Genomic DNA, 24,072 nt, shown 5'->3' on the forward strand with positions numbered 1-24,072 from the left:
AGTCTTGAATAAGAATCTAGGACGCGCAAGAACATCCTAGTTGACAATCCCTTACTCCAGTAGCATGTAGGGTTCCTTGATTCAAATGGCATGAATAGATATTCAATGTTTTGCAATTAAAACAAAAAAAACAACTGGAGGCATTTTCTTGATAACTGGAACCTCCTTATAAGGAGAAAAATGAACTAAGCATTCTTCTTACAACAAGATCCAATCTCCTAGTCCCTCAGAAAGAAAAAAGAATTTCAAACTTTCCCTTTTGGGAATGGAAGACTGAAACCTATGGTTTGATACATAATAATTATCCTTTTTTTGCAGACAAGTGAATAAGTTCGATAATCAATGCTCCATTCTTCATTTATTTCTCGAAACAGTGATTGGAAATTTAATGTGCACAATAGAGACTCAATTCATGTTCTAAAATCATGAAGAAAAAGAAGGCAACACGACTTTCCTGGAACAAATATCCAAATTTAATGTTCAAATGAGGGACTGAATATCCTGTTAGAATAGCTTTGTGAATATATATGTAATTAGTCTGAGTCCCGTATGTAATAGGAGTAGGTTATATATTATGTGTACTTATAAATAGGGTTCGTTGTATTACCATTAACATCAATAATAATATTTTTCTCCCGTGCATTCTCACATGGTATCAGAGCATTAGTGAGAAACTTATCGTTGTGCATCATTCCAGCGACTTCCGGGAAGAAAGACCTCGTCGCCGTGCAATTTTCCGGCGACTTAAGAGGTTGTCTGTAACAAAATCACTTTCCTGGTTTGGTAAGTTCAGCACAGTTATTCAGGAGTTTGGCATGACTCGTAGTGAAGCTGATCACTCTGTGTTTTATCGGTATTTTGCTTCAAATCTCTATATTTATCTGGTGGTTTATGTTGAAGATATTGTAATCACCGGCAATGATTAGGATGGTATTACTAAGTTGAAGCAACATCTCTTTCAGCACTTTCAGACTAAGGATCTGGGCAGATTAAAGTATTTTCTGGGTATTGAGGTCGCTCAGTCTAGCTCAGGTATTGTGATCTCACAACGGAAGTATGCCTTACACATTCTTGAGGAGACAAGAATGATAGGCTGTAGACCTGTCGACATTCCTATGGATCAGAATTCTAAATTTCTGGCAGCGCAGGGGGAGCCGCTTAGCGATCCTACAAGATATAGGCGGTTGGTTGGTAAATTAAATTACCTCATAGTGACTAGACCTGACATTTCCTTTCCTGTGAGTGTTGTAAGTCAGTTTATGGATTCTCACTGTGATAGTCATTGGGATGCAGTTGTCCGCATTCTTCGGTATATAAAATCAGCTCCAGACAAAGGACTATTGTTTGAGGATCGAGGCCATGAGCAGATCGTTGGATACTCAGATGCTGATTGGACAGGATCACCTTCTGATAGACGTTCTACGTCGGGATATTGTGTTTTAGTAAGAGGTAACTTGGTGTCTTGGAAGAGCAAGAAACAGAATGTTATTGCTCGGTCTAGTGCAGCAGAATATCGAGCAATGGCTATAGCAACATGTGAGCTAGTTTGGATCAAACAATTGCTCGAGGATTTGAAATTTGGTGAGATCAGCCAAATGGAACTTGTGTGTGATAATCAAGTTGCCCTTCATATTGCATCGAATCTAGTGTTCCATGAGAGAACTAAACATATTGAGATTGATTGTCACTTCGTCAGAGAAAAGATACTCAGGAGATATTACTACAAAGTTTGTGAAGTCGAATGATAAGTTTGCTGATATTTTCACCAAGTCCCTCACTGGTCCTCGTATTAGTTATATATGTAACAAGCTCGGTACATATGATTTGTATGCACCGGCTTGAAGGGGAGTGTTAGAATAGCTTTGTGAATATATATGTAATTAGTCCGAGTTCCGTATGTAATAGGAGTAGGTTATATATTATGTGTACTTATAAATAGGGTTCGTTGTATTACAATTAACATCAATAATAATATTTTTCTCCCGTGCATTCTCACATATGCAAATTCTGAATCATGAAGAAAAAGAAGAAAAGATATTTTTTCAGAACTATGACCGTAAAATTATGTTCAGAGGAGGACTCAATACCAAAATACTCATCCACTGAAGACAGAAAAGAAGTTTTCAAAAATGTTTTACTAGTAAATTCACCTGAAAAATGGCCAGAATAATGGTCAAAGGAGATAGTGCCACCAAACATCACCAAAAGACAACAATATTATGGAAAAACAAAAAACTTTGCAATTATGCCTTCTTCCAGTAAGTGGAAGCTAATTATATTTACTTAAGATTGTAGAGGCTGATATCATATAGTCAAAGAGAAAAACTCGTGTTGAATTGATTTTAGACAAAACATTAAAGAGTATTCATGATATAGGAGTTTAGATTACATAAAATCAGAAAAGTTTAAGCTAGGAAAACTTTCTTAATCACTGGAATTCCTAATCATGGGCAACCAGAAAGAATAAAGCATATTACCAAGCTAGATATACGCTAACACACAACTACGTTAAATCCTCGACTATCTACAAGGGGAAGGTTAGAGTGCATCTAGGTTCTGAAATTCAAATTGGCAAGTGGGAGTTTTAACATTTCACTAGACTTCTAGCAAGCTTTTTAATTCATCACCAGAAATAAGCTATACAAAAAAAAAAAAAAAAAGTACCTTCGCAACTGCAGTTCCAGATCCCATGGCAATTCCAATGTTTGCTTTCTTCAATGCAGGTGCATCATTGACTCCATCTCCAGTCATAGCAACCTTAGAATTAAAATATTAGAAAAATATATCAATATGAAAAGAAAAGAGAAAGAACTAAGTTTGTCAACACAGGAATAATTTGGCGGAGAGATATTTCATAAGCATGGAACTAAAAGAACAAAAAATCCAGGTCTCTTTCTGCAAATTTATGGTGCATTCCAATATGAAGAATATTAGCAAGCTTTGATAATCAAAACACTCATGACAAAGCTAAGAGACCTGTTCATTTGAACAAGGATAAAAAAAGTTTCACATGCAAAGTATTAGAAAGAAGTAATGATCGAGGAAACCAATCAACGTGGTTATGGTCCATTTCAATGATAACAATTGTTAAGCAAACTCAGGCGGTGAAAATACTTGAGAAGAGGCTAGAAGACAGCAAATTTACACAAGGACGAGAGAATATTCATATAAAAAGTTTGGAAAGAGGTAATAACAGAAGGAATCTTGTACCTCGTACTGTGTTTAAAACAGCTCAAAACAGAGGTATACGCTTGTCATTGCTACTAACCATTTCAATGGGAAGAGTTGTCAAGTAATCTTACATTAAAAAGTACTCGAGAAGGTAAGCTAAACCTATAGGACATGCGAAGACACATCATATCAGAGACTAACCCAAAGAAGCACTCAAGATGCCAAAGTACCCACTCCATGCAGGTTAATAAGCAAGTAAAAGCACTCAAGATGCCAAAGTACCCAAACCCATGCAGATTAATAAGCAAGTTAACAAGCAGAACTAGAAGTTGCCCCAGCATATAGACAAAGAGATAATGATTTGCAAACAAATGATTGGCCGTACAAATGCAACTTCACCAGCCTTACTACACGTGCCATCATACTACCAGTTCAAAACAGTTTATCACGATGCATACTTTACAAAAAACAAATGTACTCATGACAAAGTTACGAACCATATTTTATGTGGTTCCTTTCTAGTATAAAACAGAGGACCTGTGCAAGCACATTTTCATTTGAGGAAAGATCAAAGCGACAATCAAAAGAGGGGAGAGTTACCACTTCATTTTGATTCTGTAATGCTTCAACAAGCATCCTCTTGTGGGATGGTTCTACCCTGACAACATAAAAGATATCTGTCAATGGAAGGAAATCAATCACTATAAATGACAGAAAAAGACAAGTTAGAACCAAGAGTCAATAACTTTATGTATATATAAATTAAAAATTAAAAAGGGATCCAGTAACAACAAGAAGCAAAGTTATTACCTGGATAAAATTGTCATTCGCTGTAATGCCACAGACTTCTGCAATGCCGGAAGTTCTTCAAACTCAGAAGCAGTATAAGAAAACCCAGTAAAATCTCCCAAGTGATCAAAGGCACCGATTTTTTGGCACAAGGATTCTGCAGTTGTCTAAAATTATGCAGAAATTAAATTGGGTGCAAAGCAGATTATTGCAGCTCAAAATATTCAGTATTCACCAGACTCTTCATTTTACCTTGTTATCCCCAGTAACAACGATTACACGTATGCCCGCATTCATACATGAAAGGATGGCATTTCTTACTTCATCCCTTGGTGGATCAAGCATCCCAACCTTTAATTAAGCAAATATTAGAGTAGGTATGTAATTAATAATTTAATATGATCAATATTAAAATGAGAGCAGCATAAATGTAAAATGCTAAAGTTTTGCCGTGGACAAGTAAACTACAGCAACAACATGTCCATCAAACATCTGACTTAATCGGATAGTGAGAGGGTAGGAGGCACCACTAAGAAAATTTCTTTATCATACTATGATTTATGGTAGGAACATGGATGCACAGTTGGAAAAAGGCTCTTTGGATGTAAATCTACTGCATCAATGTTTCAGCAACTAAATGTCACCAAAAGAAAAAATGAAAAATAAAAAAAAATAAACACTATGCCTCTATCCCAAATGAGACTGGTTCAACTTTTGAATCAATTACATCCAGTCCCTCGGCTAGCCAACACATCACGCACTGCGCTCTTACCACTAGACCATAGCCCTGGAGGTCTGAATACTGTCTATTTTATTAATGTCAACTTGTGATATTTAAGAATTTAGCCGATACTGATTTTGAATGACAGAATATTCATAGTAGGACAAAAGGGAACATAATAGTAGTGACATTGTATACACAAATAAGAGTAAGCGGCCTAATCTCTTTGTGTATCTAGAGGAGCTATTCCTTCATAGAACTTGTTGCGTTGAACAAATTAAGGTAAGAAAACCTAACTGAAGAAAGACTCCTTCCTTGTCAATCTATACTGTTAATTTCAAGGCATTTGTATTGTGCGAAGGCGCGGGAGAAAATATGTTATTGATATATTGAATGAATGAATAATACTACACAATAGGTCCTTATTTATAGCTATACTATACAAGGACATACTACTCATCTACCAATGTGGGACAATACTACACTATATACATGCTGTAAATTAACACTCCCCCTCAAGCCGGTGCATACAAATCATATGTACCGAGCTTGTTACATATATAACTAATACGAGGACCAGTGAGAGACTTGGTGAAGATATCTGCAAGTTGATCATTTGACCTCACAAACTTTGTAGCAATCTCTCCTGAAAGTATCTTTTCTCTGACGAAGTGACAATCAATCTCAATGTGTTTAGTTCTCTCATGGAACACCGGATTTGATGCAATATGAAGGGCAGCTTGATTATCGCACACAAGTTCCATCCGACTGATTTCACCAAATTTCAACTCCTTGAGCAATTGTTTGGTCCAGACTAGCTCACATGTTGCCATAGCCATTGCTCGATATTCTGCTTATGCACTAGACCGAGCAACTACATTCTGTTTCTTGCTCTTCCAGGACACCAAATTTCCTCCTACTAAAACACAATATCCAGACGTAGAACATCTATCAGAAGGTGATCCTGCCCAATCAGCATCTAAGTATCCAATGATCTGCTCATGACCTCGATCCTCAAAAAGTAACCCTTTGCCTGGAGCCGATTTTATATATCGAATAATGCGGGCAACTGCATCTCAATGACTATCACAGGGAGAATTCATAAACTGACTTACCACACTCACAGGATAACCAAATTTCCTCCTACTAAAACACAATATCCAGACGTAGAACGTCTATCAGAAGGTGATCCTGCCCAATCAGCATCTGAGTATCCAATGATCTGCTGATGACCTCGATCCTCAAAAAGTAACCCTTTGCCTGGAGCCGATTTTATATATCGAATAATGCGGGCAACTGCATCTCAATGACTATCACAGGGAGAATTCATAAACTGACTTACCACACTCACAGGATAGGAAATGTCGGGTCTAGTCACTGTGAGATAATTTAATTTTTCAACCAGCCGCCTATAGCTTGCAGGATCGCTAAGCGGCTCCCCCTGTCCTGGCATAAGTTTAGAATTCGGATCCATCGGAGTGTCAACAGGTCTGCAACCTATCATCCCCGTCTCCTCAAGAATGTCTAAAGCATATTTTCTTTGAGAAATAACAATACCTGAGCTAGACTGGGCAACCTCAATACCCAGAAAGTACTTCAATCTGCCTAGATCCTTAGTTTGGAAGTACTGGAAGAGATGCTGTTTCAGGTTGGTAATACCATCCTGATCATTGCCAGTAATAACAATATCATCAACATAGACTACCAGATAAATACAGAGACTTGAAGCAGAGTGCCGATAAAACACAGAGTGATCAGCTTCACTACGAATCATGCCAAACTCCTGGATAACCGTGCTGAACTTACCAAACCAGGCTCGAGGAGACTGCTTTAGACCATAAAGTGACCGACGCAAGCGACATACAAGGCCACGAGACTCCCCCTGAGCAACAAAACCAGGTGGTTGCTCCATATAAACCTCATCCTCAAGATCACCGTGAAGAAAGGCATTTTTAATGTCCAGCTGATAGAGGGGCCAATGACGAACCGCAGCCATGGATAGAAAAAGGCGGACTGAAGCCACTTTAGCCACGGGAGAGAAGGTATCACTGTAATCGAGCCCAAATATCTGAGTATATCCTTTGGCAACAAGACGGGCCTTAAGTCGATCAATCTGTCCATCGGGACCAACTTTGACTGCATAAACCCAACAACAACCAACAGTAGATTTACCTGAGGGAAGAGGAACAAGCTCCCAAGTACCACTTGTATGTAAAGCAAACATCTCGTCACTCATAGCCTGGCGCCATCCTGGATGAGACAACGCTTCACCTGTAGACTTAGGTATGGAAACTGAGGACAAAGAAGATATAAAAGCATAATGGGGAGATGACAGACGATGATAGCTCAAACCGACATAATGAGGATTAGGGTTAAGTGTGGTCCTTATACCTTTCCGAAGTGCAATCGGTGTACTAGGAGCAGGGTCCGCAGCAGGAGCAGGGTCAGGTGCAGGACGAGAACTAGTTGGGCCTGATGGAGGACGCAAACGACGATGATAAGTCAAGAGTGGTGTTCCTGTGGCCGGGGAACTAGGGGGAACAACACTAGACTCCTCAACGGTTGGTATGGATGAAAACTCTGTGGTCGAAGGTGGAGGAGGAGCTATAGTAAACTCCTCAAAGGTCGGTATAGGTAAGACCTCAGATATATCATGGTGGTCAGCAGAGGTAAAGAAAGGTTTAGACTCAAAAAATGTGACGTCAGCTGACATAAGGTACCTACGAAGATCTGGAGAATAACAACGATATCCCTTCTGAACACGAGAATAACCAAGGAAGACACACTTGAGAGCACGGGGAGCTAACTTATCTTTCCCAGGGGCTAAATTATGAACAAAACACGTGCTCCCAAAAACACGAGGTGGAATAGAGTATAAGGGTGACTGGGGAAACAATACTGAATGCGGAATCTGATTCTTGATGGGAGATGAAGGCATCCGATTAATCAAATAACAAGCTGTGAGAACTGCATCGCCCCAAAAACGCAATAGAACACGAGATTCAATTAGAAGTGTGCGAGCAGTCTCAATAAGGTGCCTATTCTTTCTCTCAGCAACCCCATTTTGCTGAGGGGTATAAGGACAAGATGTCTGATGAATAATTCCCTGAGAAGTCATAAATTGCTGAAATTGAGAAGATAAATATTCTAAGGCATTATCACTGCGAAAAATGCGAATAGAAACACCAAATTGGTTTTTGATTTCAGCACAGTAACTCTGGAATATAGAAAATAATTCAGAACGATCTTTCATTAAGAAAAGCCAAATACATCTTGAATAATCATCAATGAAACTGACAAAGTAACGAAATCCCAAGGATGAACTGACTCTACTAGGACCCCATATATCAGAATGAACTAAGGAGAAGACAGACTCTGCATGACTCTCAACACTACGCGAAAAGGAGGCTCGGGTATGTTTCCCAAGTTGACACGACTCACAATCTAATGTAGACAAACTAGATAAACTAGGCACCATCTTCTGAAGTTTGGATAAACTCGGATGTCCTAAACGTCTGTGGATTAGATCTGGAGGATCTGTAACTAGACATGTTGTGGAAGGACTGAGTGAGTTAAGGTAGTAAAGACCTTCTGATTCACGTCCTGTACCAATTATCTGTCCCGTACTGCGGTCCTGCATAATAAAAGAATCGTCAATAAAATATATACCACAATGGAGGGCACGAGTCAAACGACTAACAGATGCAAGACTAAAAGGACAGCCAGGGACATAAAGAACGGAATCTAGGGTGATAGAAGACAAGGGATTAGCTTGTCCAACTCCTTTTGCCTTAGTTTGACATCCATTGGCTAAAGTAACAGTGGGAAGAGACTGTGAATATACAATATTTGACAAAAGTGATATATTACCAGAGATGTGATCAGAAGCGCCGGAGTCCATGACCCATGGGCCAAGAGTGCTAGACTGGGAAACACAAGCAAAAGAATTACCAGAAACAGAAGTATCAGTCTGAGCAACTGAGGCTACTTGTGGAGATGTCTGCTTACTTGCTCGATACTGAAGGAGCTCATTATATTCTTCTTTAGATAAAGAAAATCCTTGATTACCTGGAGTCTCGGTCTGAGCAATGTAAGCATTTTTGGGTGGACGACCATGTAAGGAATAACACATTTTACGAGTGTGTCCAAGTTTGTGACAATAAGAACACTTGGGTCTAGATCTTCCAAAACGACCTCCTCGTCTATGCTCCATAGTTTGAGATGCCCGAACATCCATTGTCTGGGATGCAAGAACAGAGGAATCAAGTATCTGTGATGAGCTCACTGGTGGACTTGGTGCTGCAGCAAGGCGAAGTAATCGAGAGAATAATTCATCAACTGTCGGGACAGACGGACTAGCCAAAATCTGGTCGCGTACTGAATCAAGATCATTAGGAAGTCCAGCGAGGGTAAGAACGAGAAACATCTTCTGTCGCTGCTCTTGTTGTTTTTCCACACTAGCCGAAACTGGCATCAACTTCTCAAATTCCTCCATGACTGCCTGTACTTGACCCAAGTAAGTAGACATATCCAATTCCTGCTTCTTTAAGTTTGTCATCCGTGATATCACATCATAGAAGCGACATATGTCATTAGTGTATAAGGTGCGTGCCTTTGCCCAAACCAAATAACATGTCTGGAATGGACGAAACAAGGGCATCAACTTGGAATCAATAGATCACCACAAGATGCTACATAACTGAGCATCGATTTTTGCCCAACGTGCTATTGCCTTTTCATCTCCATCGCTAGACTGTTTGATTAGATGATCTTGAACACCTTGACCTCTACACTATAACTCGACAGATGAAGCCCAAGCTAAGTAGTTTGAACCTCCCATTAAAGGTTCCGAGGTAATAATAGCACTAGAGTTTCCAGAACTCATGTTTCTAGACCCAAAAGCATCAAATCCCAAAGACATTGTTGCAAATTATTACCAAATAGGAGAAAGAATCAACTGTAATCCACTGAAACAGTGTACGGAAACACAGAAACAGAATACTGAAATACTGTAGCTGCCGGAATCTACTGTAGCTGTCGGAATAGTACTGTAGCTACCGGAAAAAACTCAAAGTTGTCGGAATGAAATGAAAACAGTAGGGGTAGGATCGGAATTACCAGGCGACCCAACTGTTCTGAAGGAAGATTTTCAAAAAATGGCCGGAAGTGGTCGTACGCGCCGGCGCGTGAGCTCACGCGCGTGAGCTTCTGGTGGCGCGTGGAGGCGCGTGAGGCTGCTTCTGCCGGAGTTGTTCACTGGGGTTTGGTCGCCGGACAGTGACGACTCTTGTGGTAGTGTTGGATTTTGCACAACACTGACAGAAATGAAGCAGATAGAAAACAACCTTAAAAAATACTGATTTCTCTTTCCCGGAATCGCTGGAATTTATGCACAGCGATAAGTCTCTCACAATTGCTCTGATACCATGTGAGAAGGCACGGGAGAAAATATGTTATTGATATTGAATGAACAATACAATACAAGAGGTCCTTATTTATAGCTATACTATACAAGGACATACTACTCATCTACCAATGTGGGACAATACTACACTATATACATGCTGTAAATTAACATGTATCAGGCAATACCTAAGAAGCATACGTCCAAATGAACCTCTTCCGTCCCATATCCACACATGTATTTCTACCTTAACCGAAACATAAGATCTTTACTAGAAAAACCATTTATAAACAACTCCAGGGCTTTGTTCTTAAAGGTGCCTTTGAGGCGCACTTAAACCTTGAACTTATATGAAGCACAGAGTAAGCAATTTAACTCACATAGGTGGTGCTTTAATGTAAGCATCGAGGTACTAAGACATGCACCTCAACACCCACGTGTTCTTGACTTTTAATTCAAGGGAAAATACAGAGTCTGGTGCAGAGCCTATGCAGTGTAATAAAAGGCGAAAAGTCGGTTAAATCTTGCGAGAAAGCACAGGAGAAAAATATATTATTGATATCTTCTATTAAGTGTTTTACAATTGCCATATTTATAACTATACACAACACATATTCTACTCTTATTCTATGTGGGATTAGGGTTATTTACATAACTATCTAACCCTCCCCCCCCCCCAACCCCTCAAGCCGGTGCACACAAATCATATGTACCGAACTTGTTACATATGTTACTAATAAGAGGAGTAGTGAGGGACTTGGTGAAAATATTTGCAAGCTGATCATTTGACTTCACAGATTTTGTGGCAATATCTCTTGAGAGTATCTTTTCTCTGACGAAGTGACAGTCAATCTCAATGTGTTTAGTTCTCTCATGGAACACCGAATTTGATGCAATATGAAGGGCAGCTTGATTATCACACAAGTTTCATTTTGCTGATCTCACAAAATTTCAACTCCTTGAGCAAATGTCTGATCCAAACTAGCTCACATGTTGCCACAGCCATTGCTCGATATTCTGCTTCTGCACTAGACCGAGCAACCACATTCTGTTTCTGGCTCTTCTAAGACACCAAAATACCTCCTACTAAAATACAATATCCAAATGTAGAACGTCTATCAGAAGGTGATCTTGCCCAATCAGCATCTGAGTATCCAACAATTTGCTCATGGCCTTGATCTTCAAACAATAATCCTTTGCATGGAGCTGATTTTATATATCGAAGAATGCAAACAACTGCATCCCAATAACTATCACAGGGAGAATTCATAAACTGACTCACCACACTCAGTTGAAAGGAAATGTCAAGTCTAGTCACTGTGCGGTAATTTAATTTACCAATTAGCCGCCTATATCTTGCAGGATCGCTAAGTGGCTCCCTCTGTCCTGGCAGAAGTTTAGAATTCGGATCCATGAGAGTGTCAACAGGTCTCCAAACTGTCATTCTTGTCTCCTCAAGAATGTTTAAGGCATATTTCCGTTGTAAGATCACAATACCTGAGCTAGACTAAGGACCTCAATACCCAGAAAATACTTTAATCCGCCCAGATCCTTAGTCTGAAAGAGATGTTGCTTCAGCTTAGTAATACTATCCTGATCATTGCCGGAATATCATCAACATAAACCACCAGATAAATACAGAGATTTGAAGCAGAATACCAATAAAACACAGAGTGATTAGTTTTACTACAAGTCATGCCAAACTCCTGAATAACTGTGCTGAACTTACCAAACCAGGCTCGATGAGACTGTTTTAGACCATATAGCAACCGGCGAAACCGATATACAAGGCCAGTAGACTCTCCCTGAAAAACAAAACCAGGTGGTTGCTCCATATAAACCTCATCCTCAAGGTCACCATAAAGAAAAGCACTATTAATGTCCAACCGATAGAGAGGCCAATGGCGAACAACAGCCATGGATAGAAAAATGCGAACCGATGCTATTTTAGCCACGAGAGAGAAAATATCACTATAATCGAGCCCAAATATCTGAGTATGCCCTTTGGCAACAAGACGAGCCTTAAGTAGATTAACCTGGTCATCTGGACCAACTTTGACTGCATACACCCAACGATAACCAACAATCGGTTTACCCGAAGGAAGAGGAACAAGCTCCCAAGTACCACTCGTCTGTAAAGCAGACATCTCGTCAATCATAGCATGTCACCATCCTGGATGAGAAAGTGCTTCACATGTAGAGGTAGGGGTGGAAACGGAGGACAAAGATGATGCAAATGCATAATGGGGTGATGTCAGACGGTGGTAACTTAAACCGACATTATGGGGATTAGGATTAAGTGTGGACCGTATACCTTTCCGTAGTGCAATCGATTGACTAAGAGGAGATAAGTCTGCAGTATTAGCAAGGTCAGGTGCATGACGTGAATCAGCTGGGCCTGTTGATGGGCGCGGACGACGATGATAAGTCAGGAGTGGTGCAGCTGTAGAAGGTTGAGTTGGTCTAGGTGGTGAGCTTGGAGCTATAGGTGGTGGAGCTGGAGTTGGAGATGTAGGTGGTGAAGTTGGAGTTGTAGAGGAAGATGAATGAGAGATAGTGATTGAATCTCCAAAAGATGGAAACGGTAGCACCTCAGAAATATCTAAGTGATTATCTGGACCTGTGAAGTATGATTGGGTTTCAAAGAAGGTAAGATCAGCAAACATAAGGTACCGCTGGAGATTGAGAACAGAAATAGTAGTGAAACGAGAGTTGTTACCCGAAATGCGATCAGATGCACCTGAATCAATGACCCAAGACTCAGAGGATGAAGATTGGACACAAGTCACGCTATTACATGTTTGAATAACAGAAGCTATCTCAGAAGATGTCTGCTTACATGCTTTGTATCGAAGAAACTCCATATAATCCGGTAAAGAAACCACCCAACCATTCAAAGTATCGGTTCCCATTTTGTTTCGACCAAAATTCTAACAACCTCCGTGAGCCCTAGTTGACTCCCTAAGTATAAGAGAAACTACTGTAGCTCGCCGGAAAATAAAAAAGTCGTCGGAATCTGGTGTAATCTTGATGGGTAGGCTCGAAAAAGCCTTGCAAACAATCTGTCTTGAAGGTCGGCCAAAAATTGGCTGGAAGTAGGCTCACGCGCCGGCGCGTGAAACAGACGCGTCGCCGGAAACTTGTCTCTAACCAGCGCGTGGTGGAGGCTTTGCTGGAGATTTTTTCTGGGGTTTGGTCGCCTCTGTCTTAGGAATCTTGTGGTGGTGTTAGATTTTGCACAACACCAAGGTAAAAAGATTTTGTTGCGGACACTGTCCCTTCTTAAGTCGCCGGAAAATTGCATGGCGACGAGGTCTTTCTTCCCGGAAATTGCTGGAATGATGTACAGCGATAAGTTTCTCACTGATGCTCTGATACCATGTGAGAAAGCAACAACAACAACATACCTAGTATTATCCCACACCGTGGGGTCTAGGAAGGATAGTGTGTACGCAGACCGTACCCCTACCTTGTGAGGATAGAGAGGTTGTTTCCAAGTCTCGGCTCAGGAAAGCATAAGAACCACATTAATGATACCATGTCAGAAAGCACGGGAGAAAAATATATTATTGATTTTTTTCTATTAAGTGTTTTACAATAGCCCTAACACAACACATATTCTACTCTTATTCCATGTGGGACTAGGGTTATTTACATAACTATCTAACAAATATATTGGCGCTTTAAATGTGAAAAATAGAGCACGGACTTTAATGAAGAAAGGTGCAAATGAAGGAAGTGATAAAAAAAATCTACGTATACAACTTTCGGGATAAAGTGGTATGTCCCTTTCACAATCTATTAAGTGATAGGTAAGCAGATAGAGATAGAAGAAGTTAAAATTCTCACTCGCTTAGGCTAGATCACAGTTAAAATCTAAAATTCTTTTAAACAAACTGGTAGTGCAATAAAAGAGAACCTATCCAGACCATAAGAAATAATTTCGCAGTGAAATAAATCATTTGTAGCCAAATAGGGTAAATGAGATATAATTTTAAGAGCAAGGTCTTTATCCCACATAAATATAAGAAATGGAAAACTTCTCTTTCAGTATGTTTGTATGAAAATACAGATGTGTGTTAGAATGTCGAGAAATTTCAGAACAAGAGAAATTCCATACAGATTCTCATTATTTAGAAGAATTCAGAGCGGTGTCCGTAAGTTCAGATTGGATAGTTTAAAATCTTAGCATTTCATGAACTTAAACCTCTGATAGAAGAAACTTTCGCCATGTATTAGAAAGAATGGGTGCAAAAAGATCATTATCAGTAGCAGTTACAGGCATTAAAAACTGCTAAAAAGGTATTCCATGTACATATATATGTGTGTATATACATATATCAATCAACTACGCCTCTACACCAAATTATTTGGAGTCAGCTATTTCAATCCTTTGCATCCGTTCCACTCTACTCAGATCCATCTCATTCCGATACTAAATACTTTGTCTTTAAAGGAAGTACTCCATAAATCACACAAAAAATTAGTAAACAAATCAAAGAAGTTGTAATGCTTTTAACATGCAAAAGTAAGACTGACATTAAGAAGAGAGAGCATACCAACCCAATAAATGTAAGGTCATTTTCGTCATCAAAGGAGAGTGATTGTTGACCCATAGGCATTCTTTTCAAGGCTAATGCTAAGCATCTAAGAGTTTCTTTTCCTGCAAAACTGGAGGGAAAAACAATATGCATCACCTACATAACCTTATATATAAACAAATGCACCAGATTTTCAAATAGTTACGAGAACCCGTTGATACATAGAAGATAAAAGTTAGAAAGATGAACAGCCATGCATCTAGAGGACCTGTCAGATAACTCTGAGATAACTACCATATTCATGTTTAGTACACTAGCAAGAGAGGAAAAAATCCCCAATAATCATAGCAACGGCAATACTCGGGCGTAACGGAGCCTCCTGAACCTGCTTAAGAAGTAATTCTCCCACTCGAGAATGAGAAGATTTCAATCCAACAGCAGCTAAATTCTGCTAGAGCTCATACTGAGCGACTGAACTCTTGAAACAAAAACATTCCTTAATCAAAGAAATATATAGGAAAGGTTATTCACTGTCTCATACAAGTGGTAATCACTACTTACGGAATCTTGGCACTCTTGTAAAATGTTCTCAAAAAACTTAACCATTAGCAGAGGCCACTAAGACTCGAAATGGTCTGTCTATCAGTAGGTGCCCTAGTACAACCTTTTGGATAATGGTGGTATTCGGGCCAACTTACATGCACTTCACTAGCCCACTAGGCATAGAGTACTTCCTACCAGCACACATACCAGATAACTTTATCTGCCAAGACTTAAGTAGATGGAGAGATTTCACCGATATTGCCTCTGGTGGGACAATAACCTTGGTGCCTTCATACAATTTCACATAGGAAAATGTGAGAAGGCACGGGAGAAAATATGTTATTGATATTGAATTATAAATACAATACAAGAGGTCCCTATTTATAGCTATACACTACAAGGAGATATTACTCATCTTCCAATGTGGGACAAGATTACACTATACAGCCGGTGCATACATATCATATGTACCGAGCTTGTTACACATGTAGCTAATACGAGAACCAGTAAGAGACTTTGTGAAAATATCTGCTAGTTTATCATTCGACTTTACAAACTTTGTAACAATATCTCCTGAAAGTATTTTTTCTCTGACAAAGTGACAGTCGATCTTAATGTGTTTAGTCCTCTCATGGAACACCGGATTTGACACAATATGAAGAGCAGCTTGGTTATCACACACTAGTTCCATCGTACTGATTTCACCGAACTTTAACTCCTTGAGCAACTGCTTGACCCAAACTAACTCACACGTCGCCATAGCATGGCCCGATATTCGGCTTCGGCACTAGATCGAGCAACTACATTCTGTTTCTTGCTCTTCCACGAGACCAAGTTACCTCCTACTAGAACACAATATCCAGACGTAGAACGTCTAGCAAAAGGTGATCATGCCCAATCAGCATCTGTGTACCCCAACAATATGCTCGTGGCCTCGATCCTCGAATAGTAATCTTTTGCCTGGAGCTGACTTTATATACCGAAGAATGCGAAGAACTACATCCCAGTGACTATCACATAAACTGACTTACAACACTCACCGGAAAAGAAATGTCAGGTCTAGTCACTGTGAGGTAATTCAATTTGCCAACCAACCTCCTATATCTCGTAGGGTCTCTAAGAGGCTCCCCCGTCCAGGCAGAAGCTTAGCATTCGGATCCATAGGAGAGTCGATAGCTCTGCAACCCATCATTCCAGTCTCCTCAAGAATGTCTAAGGCATACTTCCGCTGTGAAATAACAATACATGAGCTAGACTGAGCGACCTCAATACCTAGAAAATACTTCAATCTGCCCAGATCCTTAGTCTGGAAGTGCTGAAATAGATGTTGCTTCAGATTAGTAATACCATCCTGATCATTGCCAATAATAACAATATCATCAACATAAACCACTAGATAAATACATAGATTAGGAGCAGAATGCCGATAAAACACAGAGTGATCAGCCTCACTACGAGTCATGCCGAACTCCTGAATAATTATGTTGAACTTACCAAACCAAGCTCGAGGGGACTGTTTCAAACCATATAGTGACCTGCGCAATCTGTAAACACAACCATTAAACTCCCCCTGAGCAACAAAACCAGGTGGTTGCTCCATATAAACTTCTTCCTCAAGATCACCGTGGAGAAAAGCATTCTTAATATCTAACTGATAAAGAGGCCAATGACAACCAACAACAGACTTACCTGCAGGAAGAGGAACAAGCTCCCAAGTGCCACTCGCATGTAAAGCAGACGTCTCGTCAATCATAGCATGTCGCCATCCTGGATGAGATAGTGCCTCACCTGTAGACTTAGGGATAGAAATAGTGGACAAAGAAGATATAAAAGCATAATGAGGCGACGACAGGCGATGATAACTTAAACCAACATAGTGGGGATTAGGATTAAGTGTGGATCGTACACCTTTGCGGAGTGCAATTGGTTGACTAAGAGGAGACAAGTCCGCAGTAGGTGCAGAATCTCATACGGGGCGTGAATTACCTGGGCATGATGCTGGATGTGGACGACGATGATAAGTCAAGAGTGGTGGAGCTGCAGAAGGTTGAATTGGATTATGTGGAGGAACTGGAGCTATAGTTGGTAGAGCTACAACTGGAGTTGTAGGTGGTGAAACTGGAGCTATAGGTTGTGGAGCTACAACAGAAGTTGTAGGTGGTGGAGCTGGAGTGACTGAATCTCCAAAAGATGAAACTGGTAGTACCTCAGAAATATCTAAGTGATGACCCGAACCTGTGAAGTATGATTGGGTTTCAAAGAAGGTAACATCAGCGGACATAAGGTACTGCTGGAGGTCAGGAGAGTAGCATCGATACCCGTTTTGTGTTCTCGAGAAACCCAGAAATACGCACTTAAGAGCACGAGGAGCTAACTTATTTGTTCCTGGAATAAGGTTATGGACAAAACAAGTGCTTCCAAAGATACGGGGTGGAAGAGAGAACAAAGGTAAGTGGGGAAACATGATAGAGAATGGAACTTGATTCTGGATAGCTGAAGATGGCATACGATTAATAAGATAGCAAGATGTAAGAACTGCATCCCCCAAAAACGCAACGGAGCATGAGATTGTATGAGTAGGGTACGAGCAGTTTCAATAAGATGTCTATTCTTTCTTTCAGCTACCCCATTTTGTTGAGATGTGTACGGACAAGATGTTTGATGAATAATCCCATGAGATTTCATAAACTGCTGAAACGAGGAAGACAAATACTCCCGGGCATTATCACTACGAAATGTGCGAATAGAAACCCCCAAATTGATTTTGAATTTCAGCGTGGAAGGTATGGAAAATAGAAAACAGCTCAGATCGATTTTTTATCAAAAATATCCAAGTGCACCTGGAATAATCATCAATGAAACTGAAAAAGTAGCGGAATCCCAAGGTGGAACTGACCCGACTAGGACCCCAAACATCTGAATGGACTAAAGTAAAAGGTGACTCTGCTCGATTATAAAGACGCCGAGGGAAATGGGAGCGAGTATGCTTACCGATCTGACATGACTCACACTCTAGAGCTGACAAGTGAGATAAACCAGATACAATTTTCTGAAGTTTTGACAAACTGGGATGTCCCAACCGTTTATGTAATAAATCTGGTGAATCAGTAACAGGACAAGTTGTAGAAGGAAGACAAGATGTGAGTCCATGTGATTTAGCAAGGATAAGGTAATAAAGTCCGTTTGATTCACGTCCGGTACCAATGATCCGCCCCGTACTGCGTTCCTGTATAAAAACATAGTCATCAAGAAATAAAATAGCGCGTTTAAGTGATTTGGCAAAGCGACTAACAACTATGAGATTAAAATGACTATTGGGAACATAAAGGACTGAATCTAAAGGTAAGGAAGGAAGTGGACTTGCTTGACTTATTGCAGTTACCATGGTTTGAGACCCATTGGCCATTGTGACTTTTGGAAGAGATTGAGAATACAAAATAGTAGTGAAAAGAGATTTGTTACCAGAAATATGATCTGATGCACCTGAATCAATGACCCAAGACTCAGAGGATGAAGATTGGGAGAAACAAGTCACGCTATTACCTGTTTGAACAACAGAAGCTACCTCAGAAGATGTCTGCTTACATGCTTTGTACTGAAGGAACTCAATATAATCTGCTAAAGAAACCATCCGACTATTCAAAACATTGGTTCCCATGTCGCTACGAGATGTCTGCTTACATGCTTTGTACTGAAGGAACTCAATATAATCTGCTAAAGAAACCATCCGACTATTCAAAGCATCGGTTCTCATGTTGCTACAATTTGTAGTAGTAGGGTTAACTTGAAATAGTGGAAATAAGTAACTCCTGTGAGAAAACTGAAGAAATAGCTTGAAAACACTGTTTACAGTAGGAAAACAGAACATTGTAGCTCGTCGGAATCTACTGTAGCTAACGGAAAAACTCAAAGTGGTCGGAATGAAACAAAACCAGTGAGGGTAGAATCGGAATTACCAGGCGATCCTACTGTTCAACTGGAACTTTTTCAAAATATGGCCGGAACAGTGCTCACGCGCCGGTGCGTGGGTCAGATCTCGCCGGAAAATTTTTTTCTTTTCCAGGCGCGTGGACGCGTGTTTTCCGGTGGGGTTGACTGGAGTTTGGTCGCCAGAGCCTGGGGAGTCTTGTGGTGGTGTTGGTTTTTTGCACAACACCAACAGAAAGTGAATTGCTTACGGACAGCCTTCTAAGTCGCCGGAAAATTGCACGGCGAAGAGGTCTTTTTTCCCGGAAGTGGCTGGAATGATGCACAGCGACGGGTTTCTCACTAATGCTCTGATACCATATGAGAAGGCACGGGAGAAAATATGTTATTGATATTGAATTATAAATACAATACAAGAGATCTTTATTTATAGTTATACACAACAAAGAGATATTACTGTTTTTCCAATGTGGGACAAGACTACACTAAACATATCTGTAAACTAACAGAAAAAAAAAATTGGAGTAGAGAATATCAACATTCCCACTCCAAAAAAGCCCTATGAAAGATTCTAAGCTAAGCAAACAAAGAATAACAACTAGAATACATATGCCCTTTCATCTTAGATCTAAGTCTGATATAATAATTATCTCACACGGCGCACCACATTATGCGAACATCGCAATATTTACAATAACATCATATATCCCATCCTCATTAGATTCAAGCTTTAACACTTGCAGAGAGGTAACAGAGGGTCAAATACTACAAATTCCACCCCCTCCCGCCCACCCAAACTATTTCTTCCTCCGTTTCTCAAAGATCTAATACTACAACAACATCAAACCCAGTGAGTTCCCGTAAGTGAGATCTGGGGAGGGCAAGATGTACGCAACCTTACCCCTACCCTGGAAGGGCAGAGAGGCGGTTTCTGATAGACTCTCGGCCGGAGAAAGGATGAAAAGGAGTAATGGCAACAAAACAAGATAAAAATAGAACCGAAGCCAAGAAAGCAGTTAGACTCTAGGTAGTAATAACAATATATGAATTAAAAGATATCATATTAAAACTAAAGCTAGCAAACTGAGAAAACAAAGGGAAACGTTCGACTACCTACTAATCTTCTACCCTAATCTTCGACTTCCACACCCTACTATCAAGGGTCATATCCTCAATAAGATCTAGTTGCGTCATGTCCCGCCTAATTACCTCTCCCAAGACTTCTTAAACCAACCTCTACCCCTCTTGATACCCACCAAGGCTAACCTCTCACACATTCTAACTAGGGCTTTTATGCTTCTCCTCTTAACATGTCCGAACCATCTCAATCTCGCCTCCCGCATCTTATCCTCCACGAGAGTCACTCATACCTTATCCCGAATAACATCAGTCTTAATCTTATTTAACCTGGTATGCCCATACATCCACCTTAACATCCTCATTTAAGCTACTTTCATCTTCTAGACATGAGAGTTCTTAACCGGCCAACACTCTGCCTCATATAACATAGTTGGTCTAACAACTACCTTGTAAAACTTCCCTTTAAGTTTCCCCGGCACATTCTTATCACACTAGACACCGGAAGCGAGCCTCCACTTTATCCATCATGCTCCGATACGATGCGTAACATCCTCATCAATCTCCCCATCACCTTGTATTATAGACCAAAGGTACTTGAAACTTTCTCTCCCGGGGATGACTTGTGCATCAAGCCTCACATCCATGTCCGCTTCATGGGTAACTTTGCTGAACTTGCACTCCAAGTACTCCATCTTGGTCCTGCTTAGTTTGAAACCTTTAGACTCAAGAGGTTGTCTCCAAACCTCCAGCCAGTCATTAACACCTCGTATCTCGTCAACCAGAACTAAATCATCCGCAAATAACATACACCATGGCACCTCCCCATCGCCAAGGAAAACAAAAACGGGCTAAGGGTTGATCCCTAATGCAACCCCATCACAACGAGTAAGTTATTTGAATCTCCTCACGTTGTCCTCACTCGTGTCTTAGCTCTATCATAAGTTCCAAAAAAATAATTTACGGTACATTCCATCATCCAATCCCCTCCACCCTGTAACCCAACAGTACCTCTTTCCCACTTTACTTCATGAGGGACTTGAATCCCTGACCCTATGTTGGAGGTGAAGGATCTTTACCACCAGGTTATCCTTCCCTTTTCCTAACGTTCCCAAAGAAATATTTCATAAAAGACGTCATTTTGGGTTTCCTTTTCTCTTGGAACTTAGTCACAATTGAAAAGGGAAGACATTAATATTGTTCTACTTCCCAATCCTGTTGTTTCCCTCTTTAATTAAATGTTTCAACATCTAGAAATAATCATATCTCCTTGAGGATGACAAATATGTTTCTGTCATTTCTCACAAAGGCGGGAATTCCATGATGTAGATGCAGTTTATTCGCTTTTTTCCCTAAAATCTAGAGATGCCTTTATCAGTATCCATATCCTTTTGTTAGGTGATGGAGTTCACTCAGGGAAGATTGAGATAGAGATACTTATCTTACTACTAACGGTCTGTAAAGAAAGTATTGAAATAGAAAAAGAAAAAAAAACTTATGATCTGCAAAGAAAATCTTATTTGCAGATCTACAAAGAAAGTCTTATTTGCATTGTCCTGACAAATCAGACTCAAAGATATGAAGAACAACAGAGGATAATCATAATTATACCATCTCTCAATTTCGAATTAAATGATTGCTATCAAAATGATATTTTTTTCCAAAAAAGTTATCCCTTTTTGTTCATTTTATTATTCTACATAGTGCACGATAGGGTATGTGCACATGTTGGAAAGGGTTGATTTTAAAGTGTTACTCTTCCATTAACTCAGCTTCTTTTTGAAATATCTCAACTAGAGGTTGTTAAATCCTTGAACTTCCCCTCAAGAAGCATCACAGATATTTCATAGGTACATAGCCATTTTTAGATCTGCAAATCCGTGAATATTTGCACTATGCCTTTAGAATAGAAATTGTCTAACAATAAGAGAGACCAAGCATAAAGGATAATAGAAAGAGCGGACGATAAAAATAATGAGTAATAAATGCTAGCATATTACAACCGAAGGACATTATTAAATGATGAATTGGTGAAATGTGCAACTTTTATTATTGGCTCATTGACTGCAGACTGAATTAAGTCAACAAAGCCAAAACATAAATCAATTGTCCTTTGATAATTGAAGTAGGTGCTAAGTATCAGACTTGAACATATATATATGCATAGACACCAAATTAAGGCCACAATCCCAGCACAGCAGAAAAATCCACACTTATATCCTCCACAAATGTCATTCCTATTTCAGATAAGTTGAATTCAGACCTTCAAAAATACCTCTAAGAATACAAGCTTTCTATCTGAACCATCCGCATCAAAATATCCCACTCACACAAGTACCAAGCTTGCAGAAAAAATACAACCATCAAAGAGAGCGAATAGGCCTAACCTATTAAATTTTGCTTCCAACTGAGCTCTAATATGTGCAGAAAGAGGGACTGTAGAACCATCATCATTACACAGTATATTGTTACATCTTGAAAGTATGCTTTCCGGAGCTCCTTTTGAGAACATTATCTCCATCTGCTTTCGGCTACAAAGCACACTCATCATTTTGCGATCACGTGAAAATTCCAGTACAGAAACCTGCAAGATATGGAATAAGTAAAGACGAATATCACAACAAGCATAGCACCAAATTTGGTGTTTTGATTCTTTTTCATAAATGATAATCATATAAGTAAACAAATTAATAAAGCAGCTTGATTTCCGGGAGAAGGAAAATGAAAGGCGTTGATTCTAAATACAACAACAACAACAACAACAAAAAATCCAGTATAATCCCACGAGTGGGTATGAGAAGGTTAGTGTGTACGCAGACTTTACCTCTACCTTGAGGGTAGAGAGGTTGTTTCTGATAGACCCCCAGTTCAAGGATAGAAAAAGAGAGCAGTAACAACAAGCAATACCAACAGCAAGATAATAAGAAAACAAGCAGTAACCATAACAAGATAATAAGAGAACAAGTAGTATCAACAGCAATATAATAAGAAAACATGTAGTAATAAAGACTGTCAATAACCAAAATACAAGGCTGACTAGCTACTACTACCGGTATGGGGAAGACACACACTCGACTACCTACTAACATTTTACCCTAATCCTCGACCTCCACACCTTCCTATCAAGGTCATGTCCTCTGTGAGCTGAATCAACGCCAAGTCCTGCCTAATAACCTATCCCCAGTACTTCTTTGGCCTACCTCTACCCCTCTTCAGACCACCCAAGGCCAACCTCTCACACCTCCTCACTGGAGCATCTGTGCTTCTCCTCTTCACATGTCCAAACCACCTAACCCTCGCTTCTCGCATCTTGTCCTCCACCGAGGCTACTCCTACCTTGTCCCGAATATCTTCCAAAGGTGTTGATTCTAAATACTCTGCAAAATTAACCTTTCCTGATTTTTCAACTTCAGATTAAAAATACAATCATCGGGGCCATAGAAGCAGCAATGATCATACTGTAAAGCCGAGTAAATTTTCGTAAGGCTTTAAAGACTTTATGGTGCACTAATGATTAATTTGATCATCGTTTTGCAAGCCAAGCTAACCACGGATAAAAAAAAAATATATATATATATATATATATATATATAATATTGGGTATGTTGTTGTTGTTGTGTGTGTGTGTGAAGGTTTGGGACGTGACAAACTTGGTATCACAACACTAGGTTCAAGAGTCCTAGGGTGTTATGGAGGTGTGTTAGTGTGGCTAACCACACTTATATTGGGGAGGCTACAACGACATTTAGGAAAGTTTCCCTTGTTCTACTCTAGATCGTGCGTCGAAATTTAGAGTAAAGTCTAAATGATTCGTCCGTCAATTTCACGGTAAATATACACACGATGCGGTGGAAAAAGAAAGGCCCAAGGCCTAAGAAATGTCGCGAGTTGCAAAGATT

At 39.9% G+C, this 24,072-nt stretch overlaps 1 protein-coding gene across 3 annotated transcripts in view; it reads right to left on the reverse strand.

Annotated features, from left to right (window-relative positions):
• The window catches only part of LOC104090489 (calcium-transporting ATPase 3, endoplasmic reticulum-type), a 108,233-nt gene that overhangs the window by 17,111 nt on the left and 67,050 nt on the right, over positions 1 to 24,072 (reverse strand). For all 3 annotated transcript variants that reach the window (XM_070188697.1, XM_070188696.1, XM_070188698.1), the window contains 6 exons: positions 22,561 to 22,757; positions 14,645 to 14,756; positions 4,213 to 4,311; positions 3,982 to 4,127; positions 3,772 to 3,829; positions 2,665 to 2,757 (listed from right to left, as the gene is read on the reverse strand). In XM_070188697.1, coding sequence (XP_070044798.1) covers positions 2,665 to 2,757; positions 3,772 to 3,829; positions 3,982 to 4,127; positions 4,213 to 4,311; positions 14,645 to 14,756; positions 22,561 to 22,757 — 705 coding nt within the window. The remainder of the gene's footprint in view (positions 1 to 2,664; positions 2,758 to 3,771; positions 3,830 to 3,981; positions 4,128 to 4,212; positions 4,312 to 14,644; positions 14,757 to 22,560; positions 22,758 to 24,072) is intronic.

This window comes from Nicotiana tomentosiformis, chromosome 11, assembly GCF_000390325.3.
Source record: "Nicotiana tomentosiformis chromosome 11, ASM39032v3, whole genome shotgun sequence".
Taxonomy (NCBI): domain Eukaryota; kingdom Viridiplantae; phylum Streptophyta; class Magnoliopsida; order Solanales; family Solanaceae; genus Nicotiana; species Nicotiana tomentosiformis.